The 17,955-nt window shown below is 27.4% G+C and overlaps 4 protein-coding genes across 9 annotated transcripts; 1 reads left to right on the plus strand and 3 right to left on the minus strand.

Annotated features, from left to right (window-relative positions):
- Positions 1 to 369: 369 nt before the first annotated feature.
- Positions 370 to 6,058, minus strand: LOC112688443 (armadillo segment polarity protein-like). Of its 2 annotated transcripts, XM_025561614.1 has the most exons (13): positions 5,635 to 6,058; positions 5,509 to 5,538; positions 5,209 to 5,433; positions 4,844 to 5,151; positions 4,621 to 4,775; positions 4,190 to 4,509; positions 3,952 to 4,097; positions 2,631 to 2,840; positions 2,311 to 2,565; positions 1,928 to 2,225; positions 1,717 to 1,859; positions 1,259 to 1,349; positions 370 to 525 (listed from the first exon to the last, which is right to left on the minus strand). In XM_025561614.1, exons 2-13 carry the CDS (start codon positions 5,528 to 5,530, stop codon positions 431 to 433), a joined length of 2,268 nt encoding a protein of 755 aa, XP_025417399.1. In that variant the 5' UTR covers positions 5,531 to 5,538; positions 5,635 to 6,058; the 3' UTR covers positions 370 to 430. The 2 variants fall into 2 exon arrangements, with proteins under 2 accessions (XP_025417399.1, XP_025417401.1); XM_025561616.1 differs by lacking the exon at positions 1,259 to 1,349 and having other exon boundaries at positions 408 to 525.
- A 573-nt stretch (positions 6,059 to 6,631) lies between these two features.
- Positions 6,632 to 10,057, plus strand: LOC112688445 (TNF receptor-associated factor 6-A-like). Of its 2 annotated transcripts, XM_025561622.1 has the most exons (8): positions 6,632 to 6,809; positions 6,874 to 7,020; positions 7,485 to 7,612; positions 8,097 to 8,283; positions 8,563 to 8,679; positions 8,740 to 8,870; positions 9,184 to 9,483; positions 9,568 to 10,057. In XM_025561622.1, exons 3-8 carry the CDS (start codon positions 7,494 to 7,496, stop codon positions 9,914 to 9,916), a joined length of 1,203 nt encoding a protein of 400 aa, XP_025417407.1. In that variant the 5' UTR covers positions 6,632 to 6,809; positions 6,874 to 7,020; positions 7,485 to 7,493; the 3' UTR covers positions 9,917 to 10,057. The 2 variants fall into 2 exon arrangements, with proteins under 2 accessions (XP_025417407.1, XP_025417406.1); XM_025561621.1 differs by having other exon boundaries at positions 6,632 to 7,020.
- LOC112688444 (phosphatidylinositol N-acetylglucosaminyltransferase subunit A) lies at positions 9,912 to 13,471 on the minus strand. Of its 4 annotated transcripts, none has more exons than XM_025561619.1 (12): positions 13,194 to 13,470; positions 12,954 to 13,077; positions 12,191 to 12,347; positions 11,944 to 12,123; positions 11,738 to 11,856; positions 11,553 to 11,668; positions 11,400 to 11,491; positions 11,129 to 11,334; positions 10,975 to 11,060; positions 10,730 to 10,913; positions 10,575 to 10,665; positions 9,912 to 10,142 (listed from the first exon to the last, which is right to left on the minus strand). In XM_025561619.1, the coding sequence occupies exons 2-12, from the start codon at positions 12,968 to 12,970 to the stop codon at positions 10,065 to 10,067; spliced, it is 1,326 nt and encodes a 441-aa protein (XP_025417404.1). In that variant the 5' UTR covers positions 12,971 to 13,077; positions 13,194 to 13,470; the 3' UTR covers positions 9,912 to 10,064. The 4 variants fall into 4 exon arrangements, with proteins under 4 accessions (XP_025417404.1, XP_025417402.1, XP_025417405.1 ...); XM_025561617.1 differs by having other exon boundaries at positions 12,954 to 13,091; XM_025561620.1 differs by lacking the exon at positions 12,954 to 13,077 and having other exon boundaries at positions 13,194 to 13,471.
- Positions 13,472 to 16,517: 3,046 nt separating this feature from the next.
- On the minus strand, positions 16,518 to 17,174 carry LOC112688366 (piggyBac transposable element-derived protein 4-like). The gene has a single exon (XM_025561532.1). It carries the CDS (start codon positions 17,172 to 17,174, stop codon positions 16,518 to 16,520), a length of 657 nt encoding a protein of 218 aa, XP_025417317.1.
- Positions 17,175 to 17,955: the final 781 nt, after the last annotated feature.

Here is a 17,955-nt window from a genome sequence, read left to right on the forward strand (position 1 = left end):
AAACAAAAATGATAGATGCATACAGAAACATAATTACAGTTTATGGACGAAATGATTCAAACTCAAGTTTTAGAAGCTTTAATTATACAGTCCATACATTTACAATACATAAAAACATAAGGACATTACTTTTAATATATTATCTAAAATATTATAAAATAGTTGTTACAAAAATTTACATTTCACAGTAATTTTTATTTTTTTATTTTTTGTTCAATCATTGTTCAAGTTTTATATATAAACCTCAGTCTGAGTATTACTGCACCTATTTAAAATCTGACTAAAAAGAAATAAAAAAAATTAAATATTTTAACTATCTAATTTTTCCTTACCTACTTCAAATTTTTAAAATAACTTGATGTGTCAGAATTTCAAACAAAATTTTAGATTATTTTTATTATTACATTATTCATACAAATACATTTTTGTTTCATTCAAATAAATGAACTGTAGAACCATAACTGGAATCTTGTGGAGGACAAATTTCTAATCCTTCCATTGAATCTAAGGGTAGCGTGTCATACCCTGAAAAATAAATCAAATAATGTACTTAAAGTCTTATGGTTCCTACTATTAACTTTTTGATAGTTAGTAAACATAATAATAAGGTTAATATTTAGTATTTTAGTAATATTTAATTGTATTTAATAATTAAATTATATTAATAATATTAAATTATAACAAAATATATTGATTGATTATTATTGTTAACGTCAAAAATATAGAAGCATTTCAATTATGAAATACCTGACCTATGCCACCGACTCATAGAATATAATGCAGTACCAATACAAATTGAAAGTAATTTCTAACATAAAGCAATATATATATATATATATATAAATTATAGCCCTTTCATTTAAATTAATTAAATATTCTAAAGAAATATTTTATTGACTTGTGGAAAATTCAAAATATTTGTTTTTTTACAATTATAAAATAGAACAAGCTCTTAATATAACTAATTTACTCAGGTCTACTTTATTTATAATGACTAAAGTAATGAATTTATATAAAGTATATACTATTTAGATGTACATAAACATTTATCAAAATAGTAATAAGTAATTTATCATACCAATTATAACATGTTAGTAATTAAAACAACTTAAAATATATTAGTGTTATTATTTTGTGGTACTATAACTTACCAAATCCCAAGCATTGCGACCAAATTAAAAGTTAGCGAGCTAAAGCAATATACAATCTAACTAAAAAAAGTACTTTCATGCAATTGTTTTTATATTTAAAAGTGTACCTGAAGCACTGTGTTTGGGTGACCCTACACCACTGTAGACAGTGCTCAATCCTTGACCATATATATCATACTCGTTCACACCTATCATGTCCTGTTGGTGGAAAAAACACACTAAGCTCAAACAATACATACTGTGCATATTTCTAACATCATATCTAACTAAAAATATAAACACTACTTTATACTTTAATTATTTAGTATTTACTAATAAATAATAATACAAAACATTGTATCAAGCAGAACTATAATAAGGATGTACATAAAATGACATTTGAATTAATAAATGTGCAGGATATATTACAATATAATACAATTTGAAAATGAATAAATTTGCACTACGAATCTAACTGAATTAACTTACCAAAAAAGAATGTCCATAGATAAAATTATGAGATGTTTATCTGGATCTAATATATTATCAAATACTAATCTAATAAAAAATGTAATTAAATTTGTACCTGCAAATCTGGTGCTATACCAAGGTCACCAGATGGCCATAAATTTTGATCTTCACTAAACAATGAGCTAGTAAGTTCCATGGAAAGACATTTTTGTAATTTATGTTCAGAAACCCTGGATAGTATAGCAGCTGCACATGTAGCTATACAAATTAATAAAATATTATACAACTATTTAAATATTATCATGAATGAAAAATAAAACACTAACCAAGAGCTTCATTTCCACAATGTAATAATTCATTAAGAGAAGCGGTTCCACCTTCAGCTTCTATCATATCAGCACCTTCTTTATCCGCAGCTAATTCATTTAATGTATCGGCTGCCAAACGTCGTATATTTTCAAAGTTATTAAATAATAACTGTATTAATACAGACATAAATCCTTGTTGAGAACGCATTATTGATCGACTTTGTGATTCTTTAGCTAATATATGTAAAGTTCCTGTAACACATTCAATAACTTCTTCCATTCTGACTTCTTCAGGTTTCACACTAGTATTTGAATGCTGTAAAAATTAATTACACCATTAGTATATATATATATATATATATATATATGTATTAATTTAATAGATTTAACTGAATTATTACATTTTGAAGATCTTGGAAAGCACGCATTAAAAGTCCAGCTAAATTATGTATGGCATTGTGTTCACGAAGAAGTCCGTGTGTTGCTTTACATTGAGCTATATTTTTTATTAAACCAATTACAGCTTTAATAAGAGGCCAATGTGAAGATGGTTGCAAAAGCTTGGCTATGACTTGAATACCACCTGTTCGACAAAATGAATTCTGAGAGTTTTCAACCTCAGCATGCCCTGATGTTATATGTCTCAGAGCACAAACCTGAAATAAAAATAATGTTCATTATTATATTGATGGAAATAAATTATTAATGATTTCAAATTTACAGCAGGTTTAGTAATCTCTTCGTTATCTTCAGCATTCATAATTGCACGAACAAGAGCTTCAACACCTCCAAATTGATACACAGTCAATTTATTTCTTTGATTATTACATGTTAAATTTGATAATATACCAGCAGCACATGTTACAATATTAATATTTGAATGGCCTAATGCTGCTACTAAAGATTGCAGAAGTTGTTCTAATCCATCAACCTAAAATTTTTAAATTTTTATTATCATCTATACTTCATTAGATAATATATTTGTACTTAGTATTAATTGCACTTTTACACAAACTGGGAATATTTAATAAGTTAAAATAATTTCAATTTATCAGATTTAATAAAATACTTAGGATTAAAAATGAATCTAATTATATGCCTTAATAACAACACAAGTGGGATTCAATTTTATCCCATTAATATAAGAGAGGACAATTTGACTAAAAATTGTAAATTGTAAATAAATATAATTATAAATCTACTAGTAGAATAAACAAAATCAAAACATCTTACATTCAAATAACACGTTTTATATTGAAAAAAAATACATTTGAAGTATTTAATTACCACATGAACATAGTTAAATCTACAGTAGAACCTCATTAATCTGGACTTCGCTTAATCTGGACAGCCGTTTATAATATGTAAATTACGCTAGTTTATCTAAACTATCTAAAAATTATGCTTAAATACGTAGAAGATAACAACAATGAAAACATATCTGCATATCATGAACATCTAAGACAAGGGTTCCCAACCAATGGTATACAGAAGAAATGTTTTGGTATAATTATTTTTAATACTATTTGTATTCAATATTATTTATTTTAGTTTATTTGATATAATCTAATTTTATAAATATTGATGAAATTGGGTTTATAATTGTAGCAATTTATTTTTATTATTATTTATTCAGTCTGATATCGATGTTTATGTATAAAATAAATAACAACAAATATATTAAATTAAAAAATTAAGATTTTTTTACTTTCATAAATTTCAAATAATAGACAATGTTAATACATCAATAAATAATAAAAATAAATGTTAAATAAATGGTGACTCTTAATTAAGTCTTAGAATTAAGGAGGTATTGATTATAAGTGTCTTGATGGTACTCGATGATAAAAAGGTTGGAAACCCCTGATCTAAGGCATCTTTGCGAGTTAATCATTAAAAAAATCACTATGAAAGGAAGACAACCAAAGATTAGCAGTTTTTTTAAACCAGTAAGCATGTCAGTTGTGAATAATGAAGTTGAGCCTTCATATGTACTGTATTATGTATGTATAGCAAACTCATGAATCACTAAAAACTTTTACCTTTGTTCCAGCATCTGACAAGTTTCTCAAAGTCCACAATACATTGTACACTAATTGCTGACTATCATGTTGAAGATGCATTGCTAAAGCTTGCATTCCACCTGCTTCTACAATAGCTGGTTTGTTACGTGAGCATACTGATAGGACTATAAATATATAACACATAATATAAATATTAGACTAATCTTTAAAATGATTTAATACTTAAAATAAATAAAAATAAGTTGATATCTTATACCTTTAAGAACTCGACAAGTAAGCCACAGTAATTTTTCATAATTAAATGAACGCATAATACGCACAAGCTCAACATGTCCTTGTGCAGCCAATATTATTAATTTACTTTCTTGATTACCACAAGCTAATATATGTAGACAGTCAGTTATAATTGTTAAAAACTTTACAGTAATAGAATGACTATTTGACTTGAATGTTAATAAAGATATCATCTTTTGCAAACCACCCGCAACACGAACAGCCATTTTCGAACCGTCTTGATGCAAAAGTAAATTATGAATAGTAATCACAGCATCTCGTAAAATAGATACAACTGGAGAACTATAACAATTCAAAATTCAAAATTAATTATAAATTAATTGTAATAAAAAAAAACCTATATATTTAATACCGAACAATAATTATTAGGCAGTTAAAAATTAGTTAATTCACCTCATTAATTTAACTAAAGCTGGTATTCCTCCACTCTTGAAAATTGCTAATAGACCATGCCGGTGATTAGACAAGTTACGTAATGTTCCAACAGCACCAATAGTGGTTTCTAAATCATTGCTATTAGATATGGATTTCACTAAGGTAGCAATCATCTATAATAACAATAATATAGTAAATAAAATTATTTTATAATTAATAAAATATAATAATATATTATTACTTGTGGGCTATTTATAATTGCATGCAAGGCAGCTTCTCTGTTAGAAAGCTGATAAACCATAACAGCAGCTTGTGATACAACAACTTGATCCTCATCATTCAATAATTTAATTAACTCTGGAATAGCCCAGGTTGCAAGTTCAGCGTTATCTTGATAATTGATCAAATTGACAACAGCATATTTTAACATTTGGCTTGGTCCAGTCATATTTTGTACATTTGCCGCACTGTTTACATTAAATTGAGCAGGCATTTCAACTTCATCATCTAAATTTTCACCACACGTCTGGCCTAAATGTTGATTCATACCTGGAATATTATTAGTGTTAAAGTTAAGCGTTTAATTGTGTATAATATATAAAATACCATCAACTTGTTCCTGAGGAAAAGATTGTGGAAACCCTTGGTCAAGATCAAACAAAAGTCTGTCTCTTTCCATGTCATCTTCCTTGGTAGTTATAGAATGAGTCTGGGTGCTTCCTCCAGACTGTATACCGGAATCTGGTAAATACTGGCCACTTTGTTGCCATACCAGAGACGGATCTTTGATATCCATTGTCTCGTTGATCGGGTTCACCATGTTACTGGGCACTAAAAAAACGGTAATTATGAAATAAATTAATATAACCCGTTTAAAAAACACGAACAAAAAAAAAAAAATCTTACTTCCTCGAGATTGATAGCTCATTGTTTAATCTGAAATTAATACAATCATAAGCACAGTTAAAATAGACTGCGATATAAAAAGTTTAAAATATTGGACAATGATGTGTTCTTGACCATTACACTTACCTGGGCACGCGAAGTCGAGGCTGACGACTGTCAGTAAGCTGTTGACAAGAACGGAACAACGGCCGAACGAAACAAAAATAAATGACGTCGATCGGTTGTACAGACAATTCGTTAACGGGTATCAATAGTGGCACTTCACAACACGAGGACTCGGTGTAAGCGGATTTTTGCCCGAAAGAAGAGAAAAAAAATCGCAACACGCACTTATTTATACAAAATGGCGCTCGAGACGTTTTTAATTTTTTTTTTCACATCACTCGCAGACTCCGAGGGTCTAAGGATCCTTTGTGGACGGTGGCAGCCTGGTACTCGCTGCTAGGCAGGATGCAGGTTCACATTCCAGACCGCTACACAAGTGGGGGCGATTAACTGACCCAACAAGGATGCATATACATATACAGTGTACGTGTGTGCGTATAATGTGTGTAATCCATAGCGTACGTGTGCGCGCGCATATATTCTTGTGTGTGTATGTGTGTGTGTGAAGCGTCGATGGGTTCTCAAAATGCGTTGGACCGTTGAAAATGTATTTCACTCATCTCCCTCCCACGTCATCGACAATGCCGCGATCATGTTTCGTCCGTAGAATAATAATTTTGATTATTTGGTCTGTGCAGATTTATGTCTGCATCATAGATTTATAAAGATAGATATTTATAAATATTTAAGATATCTTTAAATGTTTATAGTCTGCATTTAGCACGCGTGATGTCGCTTGACCACAGGATATATTAAATTCTCGGCTCGACCAAGGAGATATTTTATCTTTTCCAGATATTAGGTCTAAAAATTTTGATTTCGTTACGAACAATTAAACACATGCCTCGCACTCGGAGTGTAAGTCGGATGCTAATATTATGATTTTTCTGAATAGGGAAAAGACAAGAGATAAGTAACATCGATTTTCCTGGGCCAGTTGCAGAGCGTGGTGAACTGTGTTGGTACTCCTAGAGGTCAACAAATCGTAATCATCATAATAAATAATAAACAATATTATTATTATTATTATTATTATTATTATCACCAAGTTCGTTGTAAATGTATAGATGTAATGCACCTTGCTAGTTTGCAAGTGGTTGTCACATTGTTAACTTTATAAGTTTATTAACTCGTGGCGGTAAATAGTGATTACAACGTATCGGCCATCATCTTAATTGATACATTCATTTTCACGTGTAATACACCGATAACGTAACTATAATAAATATTTTAATGATAAAATGTTATATTATCTTCTAGGCTATTTAAAAATAGATAAGTTATTGTTGTGATATATTAATTATAATAATTATATATATAACCGATAAAAACTGCGGTTGCTCAGACCGTCACTAGTCCGTCATCCAACGCCTTATTCGTTTTGTTTTATACTTGCAATTGGAATTGGTATGTATACGTTGTGTACTTTCTATTCATGAATAATGATTAGTATTTGATACAATTTTGTTGTAATAATTCATAGTAACATCATGTTACTAACATGTATCCGTCTGTATAGTACTGTCCTTAGTACTATTTTATGGGACCAAGTTCTAAGTTTGTAATAGAAACAATTTACAAATTGTATATACAAATTCAACTAGAATTAATTATTGATAAATATTACGTGTTTAAAAATTAATAATAAAAATTGTATTTTAAACTTTTGTGAGGTAATATTTCCCCCAATTATGTTAAAAATTGAAACACGAACATAATTTTGAGTGAACATATTAAGTTCTACCTCTAATTATTACTTTATTATTTTAGATTTACTAACTTTAAGTTAAAAAAATGTTTGGAAATATTTTTTTATATATTGTTTTATTCTTTAATGTGTTGTGATTAATTCAATATTTTTATTGTTTCAGTTTAAAAAAATGCTATCGGTGATAAATCCTCGATTTGAATGTTCTATATGTCTTAATTGTCTTAAAGATCCTATGCTAACACGATGTGGACATCGTTTTTGTTATGAATGTATACACGAGTGGCTTAAGTTAGTAAAATTTAACCCTTAACACTAAATATAATTTAAGATTTTATTATTTTAATTTATTTTTTATTCAAGAGTAGTTTTCTTTTTTACTAATACTTAAGAAAAGTAAAAAATTTGATGTACTTCTAAATATGGATTATAATTTAAGTACTAATAATATCTTTAAGAGATATGACCGTTTTAAATTTTTCAAAAGTTCTGAGATAAATTACTAAAATAAATATAGAATCACATCCTTTTTAACAAAATTAAACTATTTTAGACATATTACCTTGATCTCTGAGTTATTTTTAAACAATAATAATTTATTATTGATTTCATTCAGTTTTCTTTAAATTAACATCACTATTTTATTTAATTAAAAATAAAAAATACCCTATATTAGAATCATTAATCATATTTTATTTTTTTTGCCTTTGTCATAAGCATTAGTTAGAGAAATAATTATATTTTAAAACTATTTTATGTATTATTATTATTTTAGACGTCAAAGTCAAAGTTGCCCAATTGATTCTTTACCGCTTTCTATTGATGGTTTATTTCCTGATAACTATACAAAACGTGAAATTTATGAGCAAACAGTTACTTGTTTAAACAATGGCTGTGATGCAGTAGTACCTTTATTAGAAGTTGATGAACATTATACCTCATGTAAATTCAATAAAAACCCTGTAAGTCTTATGAGTCCAGTATGTATATTTAATCTTCAAGTATGTTTTTTTTTTTTTTTTGATACTTAATACTTTTTATCAAAGATGTTAAATTAACCTGTTTCTATACCTGCACAAGAGTTTTAAAATTATATATTTTATTTAATATACTAATTGTACAATAATGTTAAAGATCAATTTAATGAAAAGTAGTTGCATAATTTGTTTAAATTTTATTATTACAGTATATTTACTTCTTTAATCTTATCAAATCTGTTAAATTTTTGTTATATTCTATAGATTAATGGAATATCAGATAATATCTGTCCGTTTCATTTAATTGGATGTAAAGATATTGTAAAGAATAAAAATGAGTTATTAAACCACCTTGTTATGGGTGTGCATCGACATGTAACCGTAAGTTAATACACTTAATTTTTTTTACACGAGTAATTTTAAATGTTTTTCATACTTTAGTTACTCTCCAAGTCTCATATTGATCTTATGAACAAAATACAAAATAAAGATAATGCTCATTCGAAAGCTTTAGAAGCTACTCAATTGTGGGATGCCAACAAAGATCCTAATTCAGAAAAAGCATTAATGAGGTATGCAAATATTAATTTTGTAGTTTCTTTGTAAAATTTAATAAATAAAACTAATAGCTAAATATTTTCAGTAATATTATGTTTTACTCATTTTGATGAAAAATAATATTGTGTCAATGTAGTTATTAAAAATTATAAAAGTATTTTAATATGTAATTTTGCTAAACCTAATTAGTTTTCATATCAATTTTTAACATTTGATTTTTCATACAAATTAATACAATTATCTTATTCCAAGAAGAGTGTCACATCTATTTACTATATTTTACAAATGTTCATAACTTAATGACAACATTTTTATATTTCATATTAGTAATTTATATGAAAGAATAGTCGTATTGGAACAAATTAATATTGAAAAAGATAAAGATATAGAACGTTTAAATCAAAACAATGCTATGAAGGATAAAGATATAGAACAGCTTAGTCAAACAGTTAATAATCTAATCATAGAACTTGGACAGACTCAAAATGCAATATCATTAGTTACATGCAATGGTGTATATGTCTGGAGATTTGAAAATTTTACAGAGTCATTAAAACTAATGAAAGAAAAACCATTACAAACTCGATATTACACTCCAGGATTCTATACATCTTCAGCAGGATATAAGTAATTATTAGAGTTTTTATACCAAAAATGTATCAAATATTTATTTATTAATTTGAAATTGTGTTTTTGTTATTTAAATTTTAGAGTATGTGGTCGAATAAATATCTCAACAGATAATCGTAATCTTTCTTTATTTATTCACATGATGCGTGGTGATTATGATGATACTTTAATTTGGCCATTTTCTGGTCAAATTACATTATCTTTAATCCATCCTACAAATCCAATACAAAATACTTGTTTAAAAATGCAATCATCACCTGAATCTGAAGCCTTCAGAAGATGTTCTTTTGGAAATAATGGTATTGAGGTTCCTCCAATAAATCCAAGAGCTTTTGGCTATACAGAATTTATTACTGTTGATGAAGTCCTTCAAAATGGATATATTAAAAATGACACAATTGTGATTAAAATAATTGTTGAATGTATTTAATTTTTGATCTCTAATTTATTTTTATATTATATTACCAAATTTATTAAAATATTATATGTAATTACATCCGTCCATACAAAGCTTATATTAGAACTATATTTAAAATAACATTTACTGAATAAATAACAATAAATTTTCAAATGTTGTGTTATTGATTTTTGGTAACCGATTGAATAGAATCAAGATGATTATTTTCAGTTATGTAATCTTTAGCCAGATCTATCTCCTAGAAATATTATTTTTATAAAATTCAATATTATTATAGAACTATATAAACATGTTGACTGTCATACAGCCGCTGGCGGCCATAATTTAATCGTTTTGAATGATGAATTTTAGAATGCCGACTGCCATAACTTATTATTCCTGTAAGGCTGCAGCATGTCATGTATTATTTTAAATTGGTATAAATATTTTGGCGCTGTAGTTATGTTTTATATAACTGTACCATAGCATAGAACTGACAATTACCTTTTTACAACATTAAAATGTTGTCTTTATTACTGAAATAATTACCTATACTATCAATTATTATGTTAAACTAAAGCGTTTCAGGAATCCCACTCATTATAACTGATTATGTCATAATAATAAATAATAATACAACTGTTGGCAGCTGTACGACAGTCAACATGTTCTTAAGTAATTATTTACTCACTGAACGAGGAATCCACCAATCTAAAATTTGTAGTAGTATGTGCATAAATGATACTACCAATAAAAATGGATATACTCCAGTTGATTTGTAACTAAAATTTAAATATAGCTAAAATAAAAATAAAGTACTTTAATTTAATTTGTTAATTATCTAACCTTCGTAATTGTTTTCCTAAACTTTTTGGTGGTTCTAAAGAAACCATATTGTACACAATCTCTGTTCTTTTGGCAATATTCATCCAGTTGTACAAGGATTGCACTTTTTGATGGCATTCAATTGGAGGTACTCCATTATCAGTATTAACTTGATCAATAGCTTTATATAATCCTTGGAGAATAGCTAAAGTAAATATTAAAATTTTCATAACTACTCTTATAACAAATAAATAAATGTATCTTACATGGAACATTGGGTTCAGTTAAAACTATCAATTCTGGAGGTAATACTTCTGGTATGCCACCTACTCTTGTACTTACAATCTTCAATCTTGATATTAATTATGAATTGATATTTTTAATTATTTCAATATTTCTATACAAATAGAAAAATCATACCCACAAGAAGCAGCTTCAACAATAGCCATACAATATGCTTCTGTTAAGGACGTATTTAAAAAAATATGTCCGCGATTAAGAACATTACATACTTGTGAATGTTCTAAGCTACCAAGTAAAGTAACTTGTTCTTCTATATTCAAATTAGTACGAATGTCTTCTAGTAGTTCACGTTTTGGACCATCCCCTCCAATAATAAATTGTACCTAAAATAAATTAGTCAAGTTAACTTATTTACACGCATTAAAATATTTTTATAAGTGCGTTATACCTTTGGATGTTTTAAGCATACATCAGCAATAATTTGAGCTAATAAATCTACCCCTTTTCTATAAACTAAACGGCTAACCACCACAATTGTAACTATAATTAAAATTAATAAATTTCAATTTTTTTCATTTAACAGAATGTGGGAGTATTTTACTTTTGTTTTTAGTTCTTAATTCTAATTTAGGAATAAATGCAGTTGTATCAACAGCATTTGGTATAACTGAAACTCTATGATGATTGACACGTGCACGTAATACAGTATTTTCTTTCCTAAAAGAGATAACTTTATATTGTATTTTGTATTTTTATAAATTAACTAACAATAAAATAATAATTTACCCAATATGTGATACACAGATACAATGGTTACAATCAGCTAATGATATTTCCAAAAACTTATTTGTTATGATAGCTGATGTATCAGCAAATCCAAAAAGAGAATGATCTGTAAATACAGTCTACAAACAATATTTATGTATTTATAAATATATGAACATAATATATAAATATATAATAAGCTACTGAATTGTTTATATCAATATTACTCGAATCCCTAGCAAACGACCAATCATCATTGTTTCATGAGCTAAAGTTGAAAATGCTGAATGTCCATGTATTATAGTTATTTGTTCTCTGACTAACACATATCTTATCAATGGTAAAGAAGAAACCATTGAAGGTAAAACACATTGGTTATAAAATGGTTTGATGGGCAAGTAATATACCTAGAGAAATTAATATTTTATTATTTGTACATATCATTAGCAAAGTATATTACAAATTATAAATTACTTTTAATCCATTTGTCATATAACGTACTCCAACTCTATCCTGATATGAATGAGTTAAGACAATTATTTTATATCCTTTCATTAAAAGACATTGAGATAAATTGAATATATGCTCTTCCACGCCACCCATGTTTGGATAGAAAAAATCAGATGCCATACTAAATTAATTTGTATTCAAAAATTACAAAACAAAATTTTAAATACATATACTTATATTTGACGTTTAATTATGTGTATAGTACAAAAACTATTCAAACATCAAGTTACTAAATATTTCTTTAAATGTATTATATATAAAATTATTAAAATTTTTAGATAGATTTTTAAACTTATAAGATCATTTAAGTAAATCTATACTGCTTCCAATTAGTACATATTATTAATTAGGTATAGAAGAAAGAATAAAATGCAATTAAGAAATGTATTTATTAAAACTTTAATTGCCAGTCTTGTCTCAAATACAAACTACTCGTAGGTAGTAAAATATGTAGTTTTAGTAAAAAACTATAATTTGATATTTGTAGTATTTCTGTTACTTTTAAAAATGCATTGAAGAAGCTGGTTATATTTTTTTGAATATTAATACTCTATTATATTTTTCATTATATAAGATTATTGACTGATGATCAGATAAGTATTACATTTGAACAAAGTTGATCTCGAAATATAATTAAATTTTGGTGTAACTAAAGTTTTGTAAAAAATTATGTGTAACAACAAAATTAAAAAATAGCTATTATTATATGATTCAGAAATGCACATACCAAATTTTATGTTTCATTTTGCGATACAAGCTCAAAACCTGGTTGGAATAGGTTTACCAAATACCAAACTATTTATTCAAATGGTGGACTCATTAGTTTAATGAGTAATTATATAGTGACGTATCTTAAAAAAAATACCTATTATAATGCATAAATTATTTTTGAATTATAATATCTTGAACTAAGTACAATGATCAATGACTAAAAATACAAGAAATTTGTAGATAATGAGCAAGTTACCTTGAAGAATTGAATCATTAAAATGAACTGTAGGAGTTGAATTTGTGTTTCAAGAATCGGCGACTCAGTGACTCAGTTCAACCAACTTATCAAATTCAATTCACGAATCAGTAATCACTAACCTCACTGATAGGCCGGTTTCACACGGTTCGGCGAGTACTCAATTCGTTTACGGTAGCCGTCGGAAACGAATGAAAATTTTTCACACGCACTCGGTTTCGTATCAGGTTTGATTTCACGACTGAATCCGGGATTATAGTATGCGCAGTCGCCTAATGATTACTATGGAGAAAAGACTTATTGTTTGTTGTGTTGTTCTAGAAGTATGAAAAAATAAAGGGGGAATCAACTTAATTGGGTACCCTCTATCCTTATCAAACGGATAAGTATGGTGTATTTTATTTTATTCTTCCGAAGTTAATACTTAAATTTATTAAAAACTTTGATTATTTATTATTTCTTCAAAAGTTTTGATTTTTTTTGTTTTATAAAATATTTTATATTTTGACAGTCTAGTAGAAAATAAGAGTTGTCAAGTATCAAGTGCTGCTTGAAAAAAAAAAATTATTATTATTTAAAAAAAAACAATATACAGTACAATGTCCATTTTTGTCATAATTATAATCAATAAAAGAAATACATTTTGTCTGAATATATTTTGTTTATTTTCCATTTTTTTTTTTTTTTAATCTAGAGAATTATACAATCTATAAAGTAAGGTTTACAATAAGCACAAGTAAAGAGGGAGTTAATACAGAAAAGACAAAATAATGGATAATGTAACAAACAGCCAAGTTAAATCACAATTATTTACATCGTTTCAGGTCAGGGGACTTGGGTGAAGAGGTCATCCATCCATTGAATTTCTTGGTTTTTGATTTAATATAAAAATTAGTAAAAATAAAAAAGGGGTTTTACCCATGAACCTTTGACGTAAATATATATAGCCCGCTGGTAATTTGAGTTTGAGACCACTGCTATATAAAAAGGTTATAAAAATACATAAAAAGAATATATATATATATAATATTTATAAAAAGAATATTTATGTATGATAATTATAAATTATAAAAATATATAAATATATATTATATACATAATACCTTTAATACAAAAATTATTTGACTTTGGATATTTATCTCGGTTAGGAAAAATTGTTAATTATTTTTATCAAATTAATAAATTATTTCAATTTCGAGTAATTTTTCGAGAGATTTACTTAATTATAGGGTTGAGTAGTTTGCGAGTGAGTTGATTTTAAATAGTCGACTCTTTTCGGTGAACTAAATTAATTGAATCAGTGCAGTGGCGTAATTGTGGGGGGGACAAGTGCCATTCAATGATTCAAATACTCGATGTTTGATATATCTGTTTTTAACATTCAGTATATATATATAAAATAATATGAGGCCTTACAGAGTTATTACTCATCACTTATTAAGTAGTCTTTGTGTTACTTCCTAGTTCTTATCAGTTTTATAAGTTTAATGTTATTATTTTGTCAGCTTGCAAGAGCGCCCATAGAAAAATTCTCAAGGGGGGGACAACATTTTAATTTATCAATTTATTCATAAATAGGAATAACCTACGATATAGGAAGAGGTTTACAATTTTACATTATATATATCAAACTGGAAGACTATAAAATAATAATAATTATTTAACCAATTTACTATAAAAGTAATTTATTGAAATTTTTATTTAATTAATAATATAAATTGGACATTTAAAACATTACTTATATTTATTAAAATATTAATTTACAAATATTATATAAATATTATGGTTGTGTACACACACATATACATACCGTATTTCTGGAAATACACAATATTTTAAGAATTGATAACTATTCATAGAATAGAAAGGAAAAAGCCTGTTGTTATTTATAGCTGATAACCTGATTTGCCAAACTAAATAAACCGATTTTTCATCAACAGATTACAAACATTCATACTATATTAAATTAAATTTTTAAATTATATTTAAATAAATAGATTCTGATCATAGTTAACAATTTTTCAAGATTTTTGACATTTTCCAGGGGGGGACATGTCCCTCCCTTGCCCCCATATGGGCGCCCTTGTCAGCTTGTGAGTTGTGTCAGTTGAACTATGTAGTTCACTGAATTGGTGAATTCATTGCTAACTAAAATGAAACATATAGTTATTAAGACCTTATTGAATTAGGAGTTGACTCATTAAATCAAATCACTGAAATTAACTGAGTTAACTCTTTGCGGCACGTGTTTTTCAGATTTTTCTACCCCGTTGTTGCACAACCTATTAAATTTTACTTTAACTGTCATAGCTTTTAATGTAATTTCTTTTTAATCCATTACATACAATTATTATAAAGTAAAAAAAAATATATATGAATTGAATGATGTGTTAACTATAGGTGGGATCACATGTATCCCACCGTGTACTTTGAGAGGTTATTTTATGAGTATGTATAGTATCGAGTTTAGAATTTCAAATTTTTTTTTATTTATAATTACAGCAAGTTATAAATTTCATAATAAACCATTTTATTTCATATATAAGTTATGTGGGTTATTACTAAGAATAGTATTATTAAATAAAAAAGTAACAAATTTTAATTTCGTACAACAAAAAAAATCTTACTAACAATTAAAAATTAAATTAATTACTTTTGTGAAAATTAAAAAAAAAATTGTACAACTTACACTAATTAATTATGGTAATCAGTAAAACAGTTTTTGTTTTTATTTAAACACAAAGGTATGTTACACATTGAGCATATCCATTCAGTTCTTACTTCCTTTACTTTAGTACTGCAATTTCCGCATCTTCTTCGACTAGATCTTATTGGCTGGTGTGCAGATTGATCAAGTCTAATATTTTTTGGAACTAACGGCTTATTTTTTTTGAGTTGAACTGGAGGTGATTCTGAAGTTTGATTCATCTTTCGACGTTTTTCTAACATTTTTTTTCTCACTAATTCTGATGAAATTTCTCTGCGAAAGTCCTTCATTTTCATTTTAGTTCCAGTTTTTTGAGTGTATATCACATGCGCGTTTACAATAGCGACATCGATAAAATGAAAAAAAATACGATGCCACCACTTCTTGCTTTTTCTATCGATTTGGCAAGTTTTTTTATTTTGGTCGAACCTATCGACACAATTCATATTTTGATTGTAATCTTTTAATACACTAGGGCAAGGAACATATGAAAGTGTCCCATCTTTAGCTTTTCGCTGAACTGTTTCTTCATTTTTGGGGTCATGAAAGTTAGAAAGTAAGCTTACTGTTCTTTTGTCTTTCCATTTTACAATGGAAGTTGAGTACTGGTCAATACGTCAATCATATTCTCCTGTTTTTAATTCTTTGTCTAATTTTAATGTAGGTAAATATTTCCTCGTCATATTTACAGTTCCACAAGCATGAATATTTTTTGATTTTAAAAAAGTCATTAATGGATAGCTAGTGAAATAATTGTCAAAGTACAGATGATGATTTTTGTTTTGTGAGGGCTGGGATAATTTTTTAATAACGCGAGCGCCTAAATTTTTCTCAGCTAGATCTCCAGATTTTCCAGTATAAATCTCAAAGTTCCAAAGGTAACCATTTTTATCGGCAAGGGCCCATACTTTATAACCCCTTTTAATAGGTTTTTTTGGTAAGTATTGCTTTGCGCTATGCCGCCCTTTGAATTTAATCAATGATTCGTCAATGGCAATTATTTTATTTGGATTGTATAAACGTTGACTATTTTTTAAAATAAAATCAAGAAATGGCCTTATTCTATAAAGTTTGTCATAATGTTCATCACCTTTTTTGGGCATGACTGAATTGTCATTGACATGCAAATGAGATAATAACCAACTAAATCTATTGACTGGCATTAGACTGCTAATATACGCATCGTTCAAGTCAGGTGCAGATGACCAATAGTCACGATAGCTACATTGTTTTTTAATTCCCATTAAGATGTTTATACCAATAAATAAACTCATTTCATCAAACGTTGTGGGTTTATATATTATTCCCTTTTGTTGATATATTTGTTGACTATACAAGTTAGTATGAAAAGTTATATGCTCAATAACTTAATTTGTAATCAGTAATTTAAAAATGGAAAATGGTGTACACTCTATTATGATATCAGTTTCATCAGTAGGACCTTCTAAGTGAGTAAACGGAGGAGTTGACAAGGTGAAATTTGTCGATGTAGACCAAACAGGTTCAACAAAATTAAACTCATCAACAACCGCTGTATTATTTTCAGAAACATTTACATTTTCGACTGAAATATTAAGTTCTTCGGAAAGTGGTTGGGCTAATAGGTGTTTTTGATTAGACGTTATATCATGTGAAATAGTATTTGGAAAAATATTTCGGTGACTACGAGGTTTGTTTCGAATTTTCCGAATACTTGAAGACGGTTTTATAGGACTTGGCATTATGTACGTAATATTATCATCTAAATTTAAAATTTCTACATCACTTCCTACCTCACAATTCGACGAATCACTTGATTCTTCAACTATAAAATTTGCGTTTTTAGTTTTAGGAGTATAGTCTTCGTCTTCATCTGTATCGTCAATTGAAGTAAGGCTATCGTCATCTGAAGGTATACTTTCAAACAATACATCACATATTTCACGGTCGTTTATATTCATGTTGATTGCTTAATAATTAAATAACGTAATATAGTTAAAAAGTTAGTAAATAATTAAAAACAACGAAGAAAAAATATAAGACACGAGTGTACTACACGAATGATATTCACTATAA

This window comes from Sipha flava, unplaced genomic scaffold, assembly GCF_003268045.1.
Source record: "Sipha flava isolate LNK unplaced genomic scaffold, YSA_version1 38_pilon_pilon, whole genome shotgun sequence".
In the NCBI taxonomy this organism is placed as follows: Eukaryota; Metazoa; Arthropoda; class Insecta; order Hemiptera; family Aphididae; genus Sipha; species Sipha flava.

Excerpts from the sequence above, each read along its gene's own strand:
- LOC112688443 (XM_025561614.1), bottom strand. The coding sequence starts at position 5,530 with ATGAGCTATCAATCTCGAGGAA. Across the intron at positions 5,434-5,508 it reads GAGCTATCAATCTCGAGGAA|TGCCCAGTAACATGGTGAAC; the intron begins GTAAGATTTTTT and ends CCGTTTTTTTAG. Across the intron at positions 1,350-1,716 it reads GTATAGCACCAGATTTGCAG|GACATGATAGGTGTGAACGA; the intron begins GTACAAATTTAA and ends TTCCACCAACAG.
- LOC112688445 (XM_025561621.1), top strand. The coding sequence starts at position 7,494 with ATGCTATCGGTGATAAATCCTCGATTTGAATGTTCTATATGTCTTAAT. Across the intron at positions 8,284-8,562 it reads GTAAATTCAATAAAAACCCT|ATTAATGGAATATCAGATAA; the intron begins GTAAGTCTTATG and ends TATATTCTATAG. Across the intron at positions 8,680-8,739 it reads GTGTGCATCGACATGTAACC|TTACTCTCCAAGTCTCATAT; the intron begins GTAAGTTAATAC and ends TTCATACTTTAG.
- LOC112688444 (XM_025561619.1), bottom strand. Across the intron at positions 11,857-11,943 it reads GTCGTTTGCTAGGGATTCGA|ACTGTATTTACAGATCATTC; the intron begins GTAATATTGATA and ends TATTGTTTGTAG. Across the intron at positions 11,669-11,737 it reads ATCTGTGTATCACATATTGG|GAAAGAAAATACTGTATTAC; the intron begins GTAAATTATTAT and ends TATCTCTTTTAG.
- LOC112688366 (XM_025561532.1), bottom strand. The coding sequence starts at position 17,174 with ATGAGTTTATTTATTGGTATAAACATCTTAATGGGAATTAAAAAACAA.